The sequence below is a fragment of the Labrus bergylta genome, chromosome 5 (assembly GCF_963930695.1).
Source record: "Labrus bergylta chromosome 5, fLabBer1.1, whole genome shotgun sequence".
Lineage (NCBI taxonomy): Eukaryota > Metazoa > Chordata > Actinopteri > Labriformes > Labridae > Labrus > Labrus bergylta.
Window position 1 is genome coordinate 7560930 of NC_089199.1, and position 18802 is coordinate 7579731.

The following is an 18802-nucleotide window of genomic DNA, read 5'->3' on the forward strand; positions in this document are numbered from 1 at the left end:
TGGGAAATTGAACAACATATTTGCCTGCCAGTTTCCTAGATAGCAGCAAACATTCAACTGCTTTCAAGCTAACTAGGCATATAGTTTAATTCTGGGAGGCTAATGTAATGTAAGCCAAGACATTATCTTGTAACACTACCAAGAGTTATGTAAGCTTTTAGGTACTTCTTAGCTTTTGGTAATGTGATGGAGTAAGTGGCTGATCAAAATGATGTTGGCTCTGTTATTGACCATGACCCAATGAGCACACCAGTAATGTGCTATTATTATTTTGACAGATTTGTGGAATTCCGCTTATTCCTACTGCACTGCCCCACAGTCAGAAAACAGCACAGTGTGGAGGCTGGAACTGTTTTTATGCGTTACATTAACGCCCACTGGACTGTAAATGTATTTTCTTTACATGCACTCTGAGTAGATACTGCAAGTTTTGTGTCATTGTCAAACTGCACAGATCATCCATTGCACACTTTGCACTTTTTTTTTATTTCTTATATTTTTACATTTTAAAATTGTATATTAGCTATTGTAATTGCTTCCATATTTTATTATGTAAGTTCTTGCTATTTTTGCTCATTTCCTTATACAAGACAAATTCCTTGTATGTGTAAATTTACTTGACAATAAAAACCGATTCTGATTCTGATTCTGATTCTGATTTTGACATGGGCATGGAAGATCTTCAAAAAATAGCTCAAATTAGACACACTATAAGTCATGTGGTTGTTTTTTGGGTTAGGGTTGGGTTATGTGTCAGTTCCTGTTTCAGCGTGTGTGATTAACCCATGTTGTGTTGTTTAACTTGGTCTTTAATGTGTTTCTGCCATGTATCTCTTGTCAAAGTGATTTTTTTTTTTAAATGTTTATCTCAATGGGACTTCCTGGTAAATTACTAGTAAAAAAAAAAAAAATGAAAAGAAAATAAGAAAATAATATAATTAAACTTTTTTTCCCAGAAATCATAATGAGCATAACAATGAGTGATTCTTTGTAAACGAAACTCAAAAACGAAGCTTCTACAGAAACAGCTGATAAGGTAGACCCCCCCCCCCCCCCTCCTCGTCATCTTGGTGCTACGTCATCACTCCGGCTGAGCGGGGAGGCTAGCCCCTCCCCCTCCTCGTCATCTTGGTGCTACGTCATCACTCCGGCTGAGCGGGGAGGCTAGCTAAAGCTGTTTGTATCCTATTGGTCGCTCACATCAATGTAAACATGTAGCTGTTTCCTCGATGTGACTGTCTTTTTGCCATTATGCGGCGACTCCTTACTCTGAACTTGTTAATCGGTTGTCCGAAAAAAAAAACATGGCTGTGTTGCTTAAAGTAGCGTTTTTTGACCCGGGACAGTGTGGCGTTAGCTCGATAACTAGCTAATATCGGGCCGTGTTTGTATGAAGCTGGCCTTGCTAATTAAGACAGCTACGAAAAGCGGGCTGAACAGAGGTTAGCCTAACAAAGGAGAATGTCAAGTAATGTTATCTGACAGGGGGGGGGACATAAAGAAGTGGACATGAAGAACTCCAGAAGTGCTGGTGCCTCGTCACCTGTGAACGGGAAAAAAGGTAACGTGGTGTGTTGACATCTCGCCGAGTTTCTACTTCTCCTGATTTTGACATTTCAGCAGCGTGAACACATTTTACATTCATTTTTAATGCGAGAAGCATGACCCCCCCCCCCCCCCCCTGTTGTTTCAGCTCGCTAACTTCACCACCTATTATGTAAACTTACACCAGCAGCATTAGAAGTAACACTAGTGTTTGCTGTGTCTTAGACTGGGACACCAGGCGGAAGAGGAAAATTGTGGATATCACACAGGCCCTGAGTGCAAGTCCAGTGGATGTGGCAGCTTTGAGGAGGATGGCTATCAGCGAAGGTGGGCTGCTGACTGATGAGATACGCTGTCAAGTCTGGCCTCGGCTTCTCAACGTGCCCCCCAGCGTCCTGGATCAGGACCCAGGTATCATGTTTGCCACATTTACCCCGAACAGAGCAACAAGGATCACACATCCACTCTGCATGTCAAATATTAAAACACAAGAGTCTTCGCAGGATCAAGGTGTCCAACACACAGTATTTGACTATATATATATGCTATTACTGATGGTGAAATGTCTTGTCCAGAAAAGGTAGAGCGGGAGAATAACAAAGACTACAACCAGGTGTTGCTTGATGTCCAGCGCTCACTGCGGAGGTTCCCCCCTGGTGAGTAAAACCCTACCTGTGGGACTTTTTCCACATGCTGTGCTGTGTGCTTGATTGCGCAGAAACACTGATGCATGACAGTTTTTGTGCACCAGACCTGAGTACCACATGTCGGGATTGAGGTTAGAAATAAAATGTGCCAGCACATATACTGCGCAGGCACTACTTTACTTCAAGGGTTTTTCGACATTATCTGTGCAAGTGACAGGGGTAGACGCCAGGTTAAGTTTTTCTGAATTTGTTAGAAGTTCTTTTTACAGTAAAGTCAACAACGTTGCCACATACACCATTAGGTGCACAACCATTCATTTGTTGACCTCTGCAAATGAATTGTATTCACTTTAGGTGTTCAAAATGTGTTAGCTTTCAGTGGGTCACAGAGTTAAAGCCTTGCCATTACTTGTTTCTAGTGTTGTTTTTGCTGGTAGTCAACTTGGAACATTAATAAATTCCAAAAGAGCTCTTTAGAGGTGCAGCCATATTTTATACTCTTTAACTCCACAAAGTTATCTCTCTGCAGGATTTTATAAAGGATTTATTTTACATATTTAAAATCATTGTCATTAGACTTGCAGTTCAACGCTGCTCGCTGCCTTCAATGCGACATGTTGCACAGATACAGTCCACTCCCAGTCACACTATATGTGCATATATATTTTACAACATGAAAGCAAGTTCTACTCAATTCCCTGGTCCATTGGACTTCACTCTCCACTACTAGTGTCCATCTCGCTTGCATTACTACCTGTATTGTCATTGTATTATCTTCTATGTGGCTGATGAGTTTATATTACAAAAAACACTGTTTCTAAATCTAATTTGTCCCACGTCTTTAATAGTCTGCAGAGACAAACTATGACTGAATGGGTTATAAGAGTGGGTTTTGCTGCATCTCAGTTATTTTATATTTACAGTCATTGCTGAGGAATAATACCAAAAGTCTAAATAGAATGAAAACGAGTGTAATTTGGTTTTGTGTGTTCTTGTAAAGGAATGCCAGATGAGCAGAGGGAGGGTCTCCAGGAAGAGCTCATTGACATCATCCTCGTTGTTCTGAAACGTAATCCTCAGCTGCACTACTACCAGGGATACCATGACATTGTTGTCACCTTCCTTTTGGTCCTGGGAGAGCGACTTGCAACTGCTCTTGTTGAAAAGCTTTCCACGCATCATCTCAGGTACTACTGCAGCAGATTCTTTCCTCTACCTACCATTTATTTTCAGTTGTCTTACTCTCTTTCAAATTTCACAATATAAAATAAAACAAATCCTTTCTTTTTTTTAACCTCCTTCAACAGCATCTTATTAAACCCCCATGTTTTATCCTCCTTTCAGGGACTTCATGGATCCTACCATGGACAACACAAAACACATTCTAAACTATTTGATGCCCATCATTGAGAGGGTCAACCCTGACGTGCATGACTTCATGCAACAGTAAGAACCTCTTCCGTTTGAGTGATAACTAAATTTGGATCTGCATGTTAATAATGGTCATCTGTAAGACATTGAAGACTGCAAAAGGAAACACATGTCGTTTGAATATAATTTGCACGGTAATGCAGCTATACTTGAGCCAGAAATTGGCAAAAATTAAGGGTCACATATTATTCTCCTTTCAACCAGTTTAAATAAGTCTCAGAGGTCCCCAAAACATGTCTGTGAAGTTTCTTGCAAATAATCCACTCTGATCCTGTATTTAATTATGCCCATAAACCCCTCATGCCCAATTGTTTACAGTGAGGAGGCAAACTCGGAGTGCAGAACAAACACCTAGCTGTGGGAGTTTCACCCACCAGGGGGAGGGGATAATGCCCTTTGTGATGTCATGAAGTGAAAATCTCCAAACTGCCTGTTTGAGCACATATTTTCTGAAAAGTGGAGAAGACAAAAGACAGAGAGTATGGACTTTTGTCATGGGGGTTTGTAGACAGACTAGTGACACATATTAGGGTTAGAAAAATATGATGAAGTCTATTTTATGTGTGACCTTTAAAGCGCCTCATATCCAATATAGCTTCCTTATGGTCATGAAATATATCCTACCTACTCAACACTTTTCTTCTGTAAGTGTCTGTTGTCCTAGAGAAATACATTTTGGTTATTAAGTGTATGTATTCTGAATCAGTGTTTTTCAATATGAATCTATCATCATGAGGGTAACAGGAGGGTTTCAGAATCTATTATGTGTAATGTGAAACTGCTTTCATTCTGCAATCATTATTGTTTTATGATATGTGAGACATCCACAATGCAATATTCATAGTGTGTTCAGGAAATTGAGTATGCTGCATGCAACTGCTGCAAAATAACTGAATCTTCTGCAAGACAATCTTTAGCAATGATCCCCCATATCATGGACAATATGTCAATTGGATTGTTTTACTTTATTCACTGGCTTTATGAAACACCTATAACAATATTGATCTTAATAGCGTTAAAATCAGCTAAGATCATATTAAAACTCAGCATGCCTACATCAAAAGACCAATGGTTTTAAGTCGAGGAGAAGGATAACCGGGCTTACAGCATCCTGATCCTATTATGAGTGTCCTCTGTAAGGACTTTACGACACAGGTCATGAAGTGAGTGACTTGGAGGGCTGACATAACTGCGGCGTTATATCTTTCAGTGCCAATTAGAGATTTTTTTAAAATGTTTTTATTGCTGTTGTAAATTGACACCATGTATTCATTGTTTCTCAGGGCTGAGGTGGGCACAGTCTTTGCTCTTAGTTGGCTGATCACCTGGTTCGGTCACGTCCTGTCAGACTTCCGCCATGTGGTCCGGTTGTATGACTTCTTCCTGGCCTGCCACCCATTGATGCCCATCTACTTTGCTGCTGTGGTTAGTTTCCTTCCTGTACTGTGCATTATTAAGCCTTTTCTCTGTACACACAAGTGACCGCTGCTGTATGAAACCATAAAAAAAGACAAGTTGATGATCTCGTGAAGTAATTTTCAACTGGTGGGTCGTGGAGCTGTTTTTAATGGGTTGTTAAAATGTGCCTGGAAAAAACCTGGTGTCAAACAGTTTGTCAGGTGCGTTTTAAAAAATGTTCAGTTTTTGTTCAGTTTATTGCTTCCGTCTGATGTTTTGCATCGTTTGATCTACAAAACATAACGGAAGCTGCAAACTGCACAATTTTTCATTAAATAAATCTGATTGGTTGAAAAATATCAGAAATTTGGGTCACAGTTTTTCAGGGAGGAGTTAGTGGTGGGTCTTGAGGTTATAAGAGTTGCGGCAACTTTACATGCAGCCTGTTACAGTTTGTTTTCCTATTTAACTCTTAATTACCTGTATTCTTCTTTCTTTTGATTGTACTTTTGATTTTTCTCTGGCAGCCGAATTTCCTGCTGGGGATAAAGAAAGTATTTCTGATTCTGTTTGGCTAAGCTGATCCTCCCAGTGATGTCAAATAAAGTCTATGCATTTACAATGGGTAAAAAAACAACAACTGCTTACTACTGTGTTGCAGATCGTACTGTACAGAGAAGAGGAAGTGTTGGAGTGTGAATGTGACATGGCCATGGTTCATCACCTGCTCTCTCAGATTCCTCAGGATCTGCCCTATGAGACCCTCATCAGCAGAGCGGGAGACCTCTTTGTCCAGTTCCCTCCCTCTGAACTGGCCAAAGAGGCCGCCTCACATGAGAGGTACTTAACTCCAGAGGGTGACTATAATGGCAACCGTAGTTTTCCAATATGCTTTTCCAATTTCCATTAGCCATTATCAAACTGATGGAAGTGATGTTTCAATCTCATGCAGATTTATAGTGACTTTTCCGACATCAATTGCAGTGTAGTCTGTTGCATATTGCTATAATTGCATAGGAACTGAATGTACCAGGTTTTTACAAAGATGTGAATAATGCTGTGTTGCGTATTTTCTGGTGTGGTAAGATTTTGCAGAAAATTTGCAATATATAATACGACCCTGTGCATAATAATAATATCATGTACCAAAAATCTACACCAATGACTTCTTCAGTTACTTCCATTTTACAGAAAGCTATTTTACTACTATTGAAATCTGAATATTTCTTGACACAATAATCATCTTGCCTCACCCTTTAGTTTTAATATATTATTTTATAGTTTCATACTTCTATTTTCTTCTCCTATTCTTTCATTAACACTTGTTTTCTCTCTGTCTTGGTTCCCTCTGTGTCCGTTTTCTTCCTAAGCATGGCGTCATCTACCTTTAAGGACTTTGACCTTGCCTCCACCCAACAGCGACCAGACTCTGTCCTCCGTCGCCGCCGCCGACAGCGACAGGCTGCTCTGGAGAGCTCAGCAGCAGCTGCAGCAGCGAGCTCGGCGGTGGCCCAGCCTTCAACTGCACGGCGGTTTGTCCGACTGGCTGTCATGGGCCTGACGGTGGCTTTGGGGGCAGCAGCTCTGGCTGTGGTCAACACTGCCCTGGAGTGGGCCCCTAAGCTGGACTTGTTTCCTTGAACTTTATGTCCTTGACTGAATCTAGATGATGGGTCTGTCTCCAAGAACCCTTTAAAGAATTAAACCACAAACCTTTCAGTCGATAACACTGTCTGGAGTGTTCCCTCTGAACTGAATCAGTTAACACTCTGCTTCTCCTCCACTAGCATGGGTCAAAAACATCCTGTGGAGGGTCCTTTTTATGACTCCTGAAGAGGGTTAACCGATGTAACAGCAACGGCTGCTCGTGTTGTAAAATGAAGAATCCATCCTGTTGTAATTAGGAAAGTGTATTTCTAAGAACTAGAACCGATGGTGTCATATTAAAGCTTATTTATATTTGGTTGTAGGATAATCGGATATCAAGTTATGCTCACAGAGATTTATTCTGATAGCTTGGTTGAAGCATTACACTTGAAACTGCTGCCAATTAGGAGAGCTAGAGTGCATGAATGAAAGTTTGTGTGTGTGTGTGTGTTTGGGCGTTATCTATTTGATACCTGGACTGAGACCAAACAGAGGATGAGTTAGAGTCCTCTCTTTGTATAGTTAACTATTTCTTCATAATAGCTGTAGAGGGATCATGAAACAAAGACACTTTTTAAAGTCACAATTTTACGACGTTTTTAGGATTTCTTTGTTGCTTGGAGTAGTTCAAGAAACGCCTTTTTTTACAGTTAAGAGAAAAACGTCATTCTTTCTTGGGCCGAGTAACTTAAGACTGACTGTTGACAGTTACATATTTCTGGTGGCTCATTTTAGGGTCAGTGAAACCTAACTGTAAAAAGGTTTTTCACACTAAGTGTTAGTGGGGTTATCAAGGTAACTTTATCGTAGCCTCCTTGGGACTAGTTTTCTTATCTTAAAACCTTAAATTTGAAGATTAGACTCCAGACAAGAATTCAGCTTCCACAGTGCTTCAAGTAAAAACAATCCACTAGCCTGGAACAGTTTCATTGTTTCCAATTAATCGCTTAATTAACTATCGGGCTGCATACTCTTAAAAGTGTGTCTGTGTTTCATGGCCAGAAAACTCTAGTTTTCCACTCCCCCGTAGATGATTTAATCTCTTTCCATGATTTAACACTAACTCACTCAATGCCTGCTAGCAGAAAATATCAGAGAAGTGATGAATCGTAATTCAAATGAAGTGGATATCATAGTCCTTGTGTTTGCACAGTGGGGGACCTAGTTTGCACTGACCACATCTAATTTAGCTAAATCACTTACATTTGACTTTGGTAGGTGCTTTGATCACTTTCTCTGGAAGCAGCCTCAGCCTTCAAAATTCTTTATTTTCCAATGTTTTTAGTTTGTTTGTTTTAAACAGGAATTAGCACATGTCATTTGGTTAGCTCGATTGCTTTGAGTGTAGCATTTCAGTTTTAGGATTGGTCCAGCTTATTCCAATGTTCCAGTCATTTTCATCCAATCACATGTTTAAAGAACAGTTATAGGGCTTTGCTTAGGTGGCATCACACTCTGCTGGATAGCAAAGTATTTAAAAATCAAACAAACAGGGAATAGTTTCAGAGCACTTCTTTCTTAGATAATGAATTTTGGTTGCCTATTATCTTTTTGATGTCATTAGTTCCAACAAAAAAAAACTTCCAAGGTCACCTGCATTGCAGCTCAACAGTCCAACTACAAACGTATCATTTCAGCTCAACAAACAAAAAGTCAACACATACATCCCATTCCTCTGTTATTCCCTGATTGGTTAGGTTCATTGCCTTCTTTAGTGAACCACTGATTCATCCAATATGGGATGAACAAACTACATGAAGGTGTTTTGTAACATGTCTACACTCTGAGGTGCCTGAGAGTCGTAATAGTTGAGCAGTATTGTAACACAATGTATCTACACTCTGGTTTTTCATTTATTTTCATTGCACTAAAAGATTTATCTGCCTTTTATGTTTATTTTGTTATAACAAATCTGTCTTACTAATGTCAAGTTGTACAAGAAAATGCTAATAAACTAGAGTCAAAATGGTTTTGTATTAGTTTGGACAAAGTTAAACATCTGCAGGCAATTGTAGGCCTTTTTGGTCAGCAGGAACTTTTTCATAGTTCTGGGAACTGTCCCCCTTGTTGATTCTGCACTGCAGGAACTATGAACTATTTTAGTTCCTAGAACCCTGTTTAGAGGAGCCTTTTTAGCTCCTGCTTCAGAGAAGGTACCTTGGTGGTGCGAATGTAATTTTTCCTCTTTAAAAAGTCCCCAGAACTGTTTGGTCTGAAAACACCTTTTAAGAGTGTTGCCAGTGGCGATTCTAGAATCTGTTTGGTCCCTAGGCATTCAAAAAAATGGATACTAGGCCCCTACAACCAGGGTTCAACACTTACTCTTTGGTCCTCTTTCTTTTAAAGGCTTTATATGCCATTTTTTGATCCAGCAGGTGTCGCCCTTGAGCACCAGCATGAAACCAAAACAACTCACTGCATTGTTGTTAGCATGCTAATGCTAGCGATCTTTATTATGCTCGTATCTTCACACTGCATGTAAATTTACCTGAAATGAGCGTGATCTAGAAACACAGTTAAGCAGTGAGTACAGTATGTTATTCTTCTTTTCTCTAGTCCCTCAATTAAACAACTTTTATACGCGAGGGGAGGAGTCAGCCGGCCATCCGGGCGATGTCAACAAACTGAAGATAAAACTCTGAAAACATCACAGACAGTGGGACTCGGGTGTTACACCCATTGTAGACAGTCATTACTCAGTTATTTTCAGAGGATATACTTGGTTTCTATTACATTTAAGTGAAAAGTCACATAAAGCCTTTAAACTCCCAGACTCAGCAGGACAACACGAATGTCTGATGGGGCCACCTTAGGGAGGTTTCCTACTGTCTTTTCAGAATTAGCAAATTTTTGGCCACTGCTGTGGTTTAAAGTTTATCAGCCCTGGAGTGGCCCCAAGCAGTTGCCTGTCTTGCCTGTTAACAACCAGCGCCTGAGAGTGTTGTTATGATCCTTATTTTTTCCTGCTCAGACTTCCACAAGAACCAAAAACAGAGATACTAAACACAGACACAAATGTACTCCATATAAAGCAAAATATTTTATACTCCAGATTGAAGAAAACACAAATACAAAAAAAGAGGAATACAAAGGTTTGGCTACAGAGTGCAAAAAGAAGACATTTGTTCCAGCATCACTTTTTAAACGTTACATGTGACACTCATTCTTATGGGTTACAAGCTTCCCGATTGGCCCATAATCCAAACAACATACAGGTCTGCGATTGTTTATAAATGTAAAAACAGGATCAAATGCAATTGAACTTCACATAAAAGGTACAACTGATGCACACCTGTTCTGCCGGAACTCAATCTCTGACTCCTACAAGAAAGGAGGCTCCAGATAAGTAGACATCACTCCTCTCGCTTTCTCCCACCAGATAAGAAGTGCAAATCTGTCAAGTCTTCCAGCCATGCAGATAAAAACGTCCTTGGTTCTCACAATGTTCATTTGTTGCTTTACGGTAATAAATTCAATGCTTTACACACATTTAGACAGACGTTTAGAAGATTTAGTTTAACATTTCACTATGTTGGCTTAAGTTGCCTTAAAGGTACCCTGTCAGCTGTCTTTGTAGGATCCTTTGCTCTTTAAGCTACATGTTTGCATATTTCACTGTTCATTGTTAGAATAAGGCCTGCCATGCAATACTGTCACCAGAAAAAAACACCAAAGAGCAACTCAAGTCTTCTAGGGCGTACACAAAATATGCTGTGTAATCAATAGAGCATTATACTCCTGAACACATGACAACAACTAGAGCCCGAGCGATTCATCGTCTGGCCGATATTAAAACATCACATGACTATCAGTATTGGCTAATTTTATCTCCAATATTTGCCGATATAACTAGGTTTATATTTATTATTAAAATAGGTAACTAGGTTTTTGTTTAACTGAAGAAAAAAAATCTTCGGCTCTTTGGATAACAGCATCTCTTAAGACCGAAGATCCGAAAAAAGATATCGGTCGATATATAACCCCTAACCCCAGTATTAGAATTAGTTTCTTCCTAATACTGGTACCCTTCTCTGACACAGAAATTCCCTATCGGTCGGGCCCTAAAAATAACTTCTGATATAGAGCTTAAAACATGAAGACGATACAGCATCGTTCTTTGTGCCATTGGTCAGCCTGATACTTCAAAGTCTTTAGGTGCGTAAGAGAAGCTTGTTCTGCTTTAAGAACACATTGGTTCAATGTAAACATCCTTCACCACAGTCAGATTAGTTTGACTGAGAGACAATATATTGCTATAATAACTGACAACAAAATAATAATCCTAAACATTCGTCAAGCAAAAATGGTAAACTATACTGTACGTACACTGTTTAAAGTTCTCAAACAATTCTGCTCAGATAAATTAAAAAGAAGGTATTCATTCTGGTGTGTATTGTAAGACTACATAATGAGTAGTAGAAACACTCACCAACCAATTCATTAGTCTCAATCTTACTGGTAGTTAAAAAGTAGTAGCCAAAGGGGGGAGAACAACAGAAGTGATACCTGTTAGGCTGGTTTTCTTATAATTGAATAACTTGCAGAAGAAGGCTGTTACCACATTGAAAAGATGACTAAGATTAGGTTGACTAAGGTAAACCAAAAGAAGACCTGCATATAGCCAGCATTAAGCTAGCAGCCTAAGCCCAAGCCGAGTTATGCATTTCTTCAGACAGTGCAGGTGCTTGCATTGGCGTTCATTAGTGTTCTTCCCTCAGTGGCAATTTTGGCAGTTGGGATGGCACGGCTGATTATTGACTCGGCATCCACATCCCCCAGATGTGTCCCCACTGCCCTGTAACATACAATAAAAAGAGAAAAAGTCACACAAACAACTCTAAAACAAGTTAGATGAAGTTCCTTAAAACTGATCATACTGTAGAGGTGGGCGATATGGGAAAAATATCACATCATGATTTTTATTTTGGGAAAATCACGATCACGATTTTATCACAATGTTTTTCATACTGATCTTTAGACAAATTTGTAAGTTGCTGACCAGTTCAACCAAACTTATTTCCCAGTATAATGTTTTTAAATGCACAGAAACTGCGCTGACAAGTTTAATCTATTTGAAAAACATCTTTGTAGGAGGTCTGGAGGTCTCACCCAGAACATCTTTAGCACCAGAAATGTCTTTCCCTCTATTTGATCAATATTTATGCACAATTTGAAGGTTTTCCTCTTTTTGTGTTCATCAGGAACATTTTCACGCAGTGATGCATTCATTTAAAAACATGTAGACTTCAAGTTCTTGTGTTTCTACAGAAGAGTTTAATTCATAGAGGGGGCAGGACATTGTTGATTGACAGACAGACAGTCACCATGGTTACTCACTCTCACCTGCCTGCTGCTTTGTAACATTGTTTAGCCTAATCCCTATAGGTCCCGTTATCACAACAGGTGAGCTTCGGGTGGAGAGGCTTGATAGTAATTTTTAAAAACTTAGAGAGAGCAGAAAACACCGACAGCAACATTTTAAACACCGGGGTTATATCTCTCATCACTGACTGTCTGAGCTCCGCTCTGTCTGACTCTCTGCAGACTGTGAACGTCTCTCCGGCTCGTTAATTGTTTTCTTGTGTCGCTATCCGAGATGTAAACTTAACTGTGCAAACTATGCAGATAAGTTAACTGTTGCTCACGGTGTGTTAGTTTGAAAAAATATCAGAACAGTTGGATATAACTGGGATGGAGTTGTTTTTGTGGACTTTACTTTTAAGTTTCGTTTTCACCGCTGCGGAGCAAAAAAGGAGGGGGCGAGACGAGTCTGTGTCGGAGCATAAACTGCAGCATGATAGAATAAACACATTAGCCCGGTTCTACGATCTCTCTGCTTTGGCAGATCGTCAGCAAGTTAAAATCCTTCACGATCTAAGATCGTTATATCGCCCACCACTATCATACTGTACAAAAAATGTTTTACATTTGGTCCCCAGCGAGCTTGTTTAGTGACCCAGCAGATTTCTGTTTTGCACATCAAACAGCAGATCCAGTCACAGCCGTCTTTTTTCTGGACGATGACATCACACCGTGGGCATTTCATAGCCTCACCGTTCTGTAGCATGGTCTGTAGGCAAAATACAGAGAAATCATATCAATGTAAAGTAGCCATATGGAAAATTCATGAAAATACAAATACTTTTACAATCATCAGAACCACAACAATATTAAATATTTTCATAACACCATCTCCACACATCGACAACCTGCTGGTCACTTTCATTTAATAAAACATTTAAATTAATCTATAAATTACAAATCTTTCTAAGCAAGGGTCAGTGCCAGGCCCAAAAACACAAAGCTAATATTGTAAATATTAAGATGAGATATACCTTTATTTTAGAGCCCGACTGATTAATCAGCCAGCCGATAATATCGGACGATGTTAGCATATCAAGTGACTATCGGTTTAGGCTAATTTTTACCGCATGCATTCAATCAGTGATGATATTTTATGATAATAATGCAGGATTGGAAATGTACTTTGTTGAATAATTTGTGCAACAAGCAAGAACAATGCCTTACAAGTTCTTGCAAACCCCAAACTGCCGAAAGAGCACTTAAAGTTAATGTTATGTAAAAAAAAAAGAGTTAGTAAATAAAGAGGCATCTAAGAACGAATCCAATCCATACACAAGTTTTTGTTCCCCTTTATGAGTCACTATGAATTATTAACAGGACTAAAGATAAATTAAAGAACCTAAAGCTGTATTTAATTACACCTTATATTTTAAAAAACCTTTCGTTATAACCAATGAAGATTAGAATTTCATGTATTTGTTTTTGGCATATTGAGCAGTGCAAAATTGTAGAGCTGCACAGGAACTGTTGTGTTCACATCTGTTTCTCGATTCACTCACTTTTCAAGCATCACTGAGCACACAGCTGTTCACTGTCAGTGCCATCAAAAGTGCAACTGCAGACAGCAGCTGTAAAAGCCACTCCTGTGCAGAGGGATCATCACACACAGCTTTCATTTAAACCTACCTGCAGCATGAGAGTGGTCTGCTGAGCCGCCTGGTCGTTCTCCGCTCGGACGCGCAGGTCGTCCTGATAGTCCTTACAGTTCATGTTGTCATGAATGGCCTGTAAACACAAGCACAGTTTACTTGATGCTCTGGTTCTATGGGATTACTGATTCTAATAGTGGTTAGTTAGATGTCTGCTAATAGAGTAAATGTGTTGAAATACCCTGCAGAGGATGCAGTTTGTTGCATTGCAGAGTTCACAGTGGAACTCGTCGACTTCGTCCTCGTAGATGCACCACCCTCGACAGTTGGGGGTCTGACAGTGGAAGCTGTGCTCCGAGCGGCTTTCCGCGATGATCAGACGCAACTCCAAAAAGCGCTGGTGCTCTTCATCTGTGAGCAGCTGTACGCAGGATCACCCAGATGTTAGAAGAGAAGCAGAGAGAGAATAAGAGTTCAGCTACTGAGGGGTTATTCATATGTTAATTATTAAAAAATCACTTGTTTATTGATGCCCGAGAGAGGATTTTTGGTAACTTATTATTGTTATTATTAATATTATTATTTACCATCAATATATATATACTGTACATTCTATATATTGTATTATATTAGTCTATATTATATAACATTTCATTATATTACACTATATTGTTCATATTGCACTATAATATATTATATTATACTACATTATATTATATAACTGCACTCTGCATTACTGTGGTACAACACTGCCTCTCTTCTCTGCTGTTTACTTGCTGCTATTTATCACACCAAATCACTTTAATCATGACTTGTCACTTTATCTTGTCATTCTCTGCAAATACTGTCTCAGTTCCCTGCATAGTTAACTTCATCATTCATTTTGTACTTGTATATACCCCCTGTTTTTATTTTTTATTTTTATTTATCTAAATTTATCTATTCTGTTTAATGTGTATTTTGAGCTTTCTTGTCTAGTACTTTATTGATCCCTCTGGGGATCAATAAAGTACTATCCTATCCTTTCCTATCCTATCCTAACTTGATTTCCAACTCTATCCACTGTCCTGTTTCTACAATAAAGGCCCTAAAATACAAAATGCCATACAACTGTTGGATTACTAATATGTTTGTCTGTTTATACTCCCATAGACATCCATTCTACAAGTTCTCTGGTGGTAAAATCTTGCACTCACCGCTTTGATCTCTCGGTCCAGCAGCTTGCTCTCACAGTTGTCAGGACACGACACCTCAGCATCTTGACTGTTCACTATCATCCCTTTAAGGCAGTCCCTGAACCAGGAAACACCAATGAAAATCAAAAGGTATTAAGGTATTATGCATTAAATGACATCCAATGCACGTTTTTGCCGATAAGAACAGAACACATTTGATCATACATATAATACAGCTGCAAAATGAATCATAGTGTTAAGACCTGCAGAAGGTGTGCAGACACTCTCTTAGCACGACGCCCTCCTCTGGCTGCAGGGGGGAGAAGCAGATGGGACACTCCGTCTCTGTGGTGTTGGAGATGAGGTTCAGGTCTTCTGTTGCCAACAGGTAGAGATAGTTCCTCTCACGTTCCTCCCGCTGAGCCTTCATCACAAGATGAGGAGGCAATTACAAAACAGAGATTCATGACGAGTCATCACAAATAGTGTTTTCAGGAATCGGAAAGTGAAATAAAAAGAAGCTCTTTGGCACCAGCTATGAAAGTCTCCACAAGAATCCAAAAATGTGTATTCACTGTATTCTGTGGTGCTCCACTGTTTATGTGAAATGTAGTTAGTTATGCTGTATGTAAATACACTACTGGTTCTGCCTTAATCACACATGTCATGAAAAAATGTTACCTCAACAAGAGCCACAACAAACATAAGAGGCTCTTAGATAACCACATGTCAGATATCAAGTCTTTACATTTCAGAAATCAGTACATGTTTTATGAAGAATTCAAAAGCTTTATATATAACAAAGACCTCAGCACTAAAGTGCAAAAACACAACACATCATTGCACAGCTCTGAAATTGCAATATCAACAAAAAGGTGTACCAAAAGTAGAAATTACATATTTTTGCTATTGTACAGGACGATACTATATTTGGAGGGGTTTCCAAAACTCCGTTTCCACACTGCAGTCCGGTGTGGTTCGATACGGTTTGGTACGTTAAACCCTGATCTTGCTTGTGTTTCCAGGGCAACCATACCCTTGCTTGGTAAGCGGAGTGTAACCTGGTCACATCAGCTACGAAATAGCGTGACATCATAGCAGCTAGACACAGTGAAGCCCGCCATTAAATTCAACGAAGAAGAAGAACGCGACACAGTAAACAAAGGACAACAATGGAGAACGTCCAGCAGAGGTCTGCACCTCCGGGGTCGTCCATGGGGCGTTGCTACACGCTGACAAAAAAAAAAAACAGCCTTGAAATGACTCACTCAAAATCCACGGGATATTGAAGATTGCACGTTTCTATGTTTGCTGTCGCATGGGAAGTGGCTTTTCTTTTGACCAATAAAAAAGGACTGCAGTGTGTCTAGTTCCAGCCTTTAGGGTCGGATCCGTACGCTTGGCATCCCAACAGAAGGGTAGCAAAAAAAAGTATGACGGTACAGAGCAGCTATTCTGGAACCCTTTACAACTTAAGATAGTGGAAACGCCAGAAATGTGTGCATCAGTATTACATTTGTGAGTCTTTTGGATTCATTTTCACATTTATAGAGAAGGACAAACAAATTTGGAACAGAGCAGTCGTACTCTTTCAGAAAAAGATCACGAGGTCTTTCTCTTATTATGGTCAGGTGGTGTAAGTGTACCTTTAACTTTGAGAAACCCTGTTACTGTACCTGTTCGTACTGCAGCATGGCCAGCTGTTCCTGCTGAATCCGCAGAGCCTCCTGCTGGTCCGGCTGGTAGATGATAGGCACAAAGTAATCCTTGGGTCGTTCCTCACCACACATCTCACAGCCTGGACGTGTGGGTTTGTTCACAAACGTACAAGCTACACAGGCCCAGCCCATCTGCACATAGACACACACACACACACACAGTATGTTTGTACAAGCCCTGGTCACATGCTATATATACAGACATTGATGCAGAGTTTGTATTCTGACCTGAGGTTTTGGGAGCACAGCAGGTTTCTTAACAGTCGGGGGTTTGGGAGGAAGCGGAGGAGGAGGAGCCAGCTTCTCTCCACCTACTGCACCAAGGCCTCTGGCTAAAAGCTGCATCGACTGCATCGACTCCATGATGCCTAACAACAGAACATCATCATCAACAGTGAGGTCTTAGTATAGTCTCACATCTGACCACTACATGTTTCTTTTATAAAGCAAGCACTGACAAGACTGCATTACATAATGGACTAGTTATTAGGTTAGTTCACTTCTTTTTCCCCTTCACTAATAATTATGCTTATGTAGATTACAATGGACACAGGATTTATGACTAACTCATTTTAGCTACAACCAATCAGAGCTGATTTTCACAGAATGACATCACCCCCTCCCCCCAATCATGATGCTTCTTAACAATTAGTAGATCACTTTTATTATTATGAGCCTATGTTCAAATGGGAATCTTTTTGTTTGGACCACCAAATAAATGGACTCATCTGTAGCCCTGTGTGTGTGTGTGTGTGTGTGTGTGTGTGTGTGTGTGTGTGTGTGTGTGTGTGTGTGTGTGTGTGTGTGTGTGTGTGTGTGTGTGTGTGTGTGTGTGTGTTAATCCTGACCCTCTATGCGTTGTTGCTCATGGTCCAGTTTGTGTTGTTGACGTGTTAGATGAGCAGCCTGGGCTGAGAGGATAAACAGGAAGACCTTGTCTCCGCTCTTACGGACACCGTGGCTGTACAACGTCTCCCGGTCCTGAGCCAAACGCTTGCCGATCACCCAACGCTGCAGCGCCGGGGCAAAGCCGAAGTCGTCGCAGATCTAGAAACACCAAATGAGGGAGACACTGATCATTCAGCATCCCATAAAAAAAATGTCAGAATTTTGCACATTTCATATGACATGTTTTGGAGAATGTTCTAAATCTAAAAAAATAAAACACAATGACAGCATCTCATTGACTTTCTAGCACAAACTGTGGATTTTTTTTGTATAGATGTATGTAGTTCTTAAGATTTATCTGTGGGCTTTTTTTGCCTTCTTTGATTGGACAGTGGACAGAGTAGGAAACAGGGAAGGGAGAGTGGGGAAGGACATGAGTGAAAGGAGCCACAGGTTGGACTTGAACCCAGGCCGCCCGCTTGGAGGAATATGGCTTTCGAAATTCTTATCTTATGAGATTTTAAATTGATTCATAACTTCCAAAAATCGCTAATCAGTCACTCCCTGCTAAGTGCTAAGGCTAGCTCTTTAACTCAGTAGCATGCCAAATTCAGCCAGTCTCATAGATGACTGGAGTAGAACCTGAAGTATGCACTAATTCAAAAATAGACTTTGAATCCATGAATCCAGAATTAGTTGTGAATCGAAAATAAATCCTGAAACAAATCGTGACCCCAAGAATCGAAATCAAATTGTGAGACACCCAAAGATTCCCAGCCGTAGTCATATATACAGCTGTTTAGGTAGTAAAATAAGTGTTGAACACCCTCTACTGTAAATGCTGCCGTCACGTCTGTACCTTTTCTTTCAGTTGTGCTATTGTGATGTAAAGAGAGACCTCGACAGTCACTGGGATGTAGTTTTCTGACTGAGCATCCTCCACTCCAACCCACAACCTGCGAAGGAAAAAAACAAAAGAATCAAACTTATCCGTCTTTAATTTATTTAAGCTTGTTTTCCAATCACTACTCAAATAAGCATCCAACAATTAATCATTTTCAGATTTCAACGTTTGCCACACACGGACATGTCACAATAAACCTACTTGCGTGCACACACTTGTTGTTGCCATACTTAATTCCCATCCATTACACAATCTGAACAATTCCTCGATCTAAAAATAAACTCAACTCTTTGAACACCAGGGAGAGTGTTTCTCATGAACAACCAGATTAATGGGTTCAGTTTTTAGCCTGTATAAGGATAGCTGACACACAAAGGCATGCCTGAATCCACACAATCACAGATGTGCCCCCTCCCCACCTGATGGAGTCCTGAGGGTAGGCCTGAGTGTTGATGCTGACAGATACTGGCACAGACAGCTGGGACAGTGTCTGGCA

General features: G+C 40.1%; 2 protein-coding genes across 4 annotated transcripts in view; one reads left to right on the plus strand and one right to left on the minus strand.

The window, feature by feature from the left end:
- Positions 1-1129: 1129 nt before the first annotated feature.
- Positions 1130-8637, plus strand: tbc1d20 (TBC1 domain family, member 20). Of its 3 annotated transcripts, none has more exons than XM_065954659.1 (8): positions 1130-1561; positions 1694-1956; positions 2121-2201; positions 3193-3379; positions 3537-3638; positions 4907-5048; positions 5683-5861; positions 6392-8637. In XM_065954659.1, exons 2-8 carry the CDS (start codon positions 1857-1859, stop codon positions 6660-6662), a joined length of 1062 nt encoding a protein of 353 aa, XP_065810731.1. In that variant the 5' UTR covers positions 1130-1561; positions 1694-1856; the 3' UTR covers positions 6663-8637. The 3 variants fall into 3 exon arrangements, with proteins under 3 accessions (XP_065810731.1, XP_065810732.1, XP_020507303.1); XM_065954660.1 differs by having other exon boundaries at positions 1771-1956; positions 2126-2201; XM_020651647.3 differs by having other exon boundaries at positions 1131-1561; positions 1771-1956.
- Positions 8638-9695: 1058 nt separating this feature from the next.
- The window catches only part of rbck1 (RanBP-type and C3HC4-type zinc finger containing 1), a 9869-nt gene continuing 762 nt past the window's right edge, over positions 9696-18802 (minus strand). Inside the window, exons 3-13 of the mRNA XM_020651655.3 lie at positions 18726-18802; positions 18262-18358; positions 17363-17561; positions 16743-16882; positions 16473-16646; positions 15060-15220; positions 14818-14914; positions 13863-14042; positions 13659-13757; positions 12595-12738; positions 9696-11463 (exon numbers count right to left, since the gene is read on the minus strand). The exon at positions 18726-18802 is cut by the window's right edge and continues 68 nt beyond it. Coding sequence (XP_020507311.2) covers positions 11383-11463; positions 12595-12738; positions 13659-13757; positions 13863-14042; positions 14818-14914; positions 15060-15220; positions 16473-16646; positions 16743-16882; positions 17363-17561; positions 18262-18358; positions 18726-18802 — 1449 coding nt within the window. The 3' untranslated portion in view covers positions 9696-11382. The remainder of the gene's footprint in view (positions 11464-12594; positions 12739-13658; positions 13758-13862; positions 14043-14817; positions 14915-15059; positions 15221-16472; positions 16647-16742; positions 16883-17362; positions 17562-18261; positions 18359-18725) is intronic.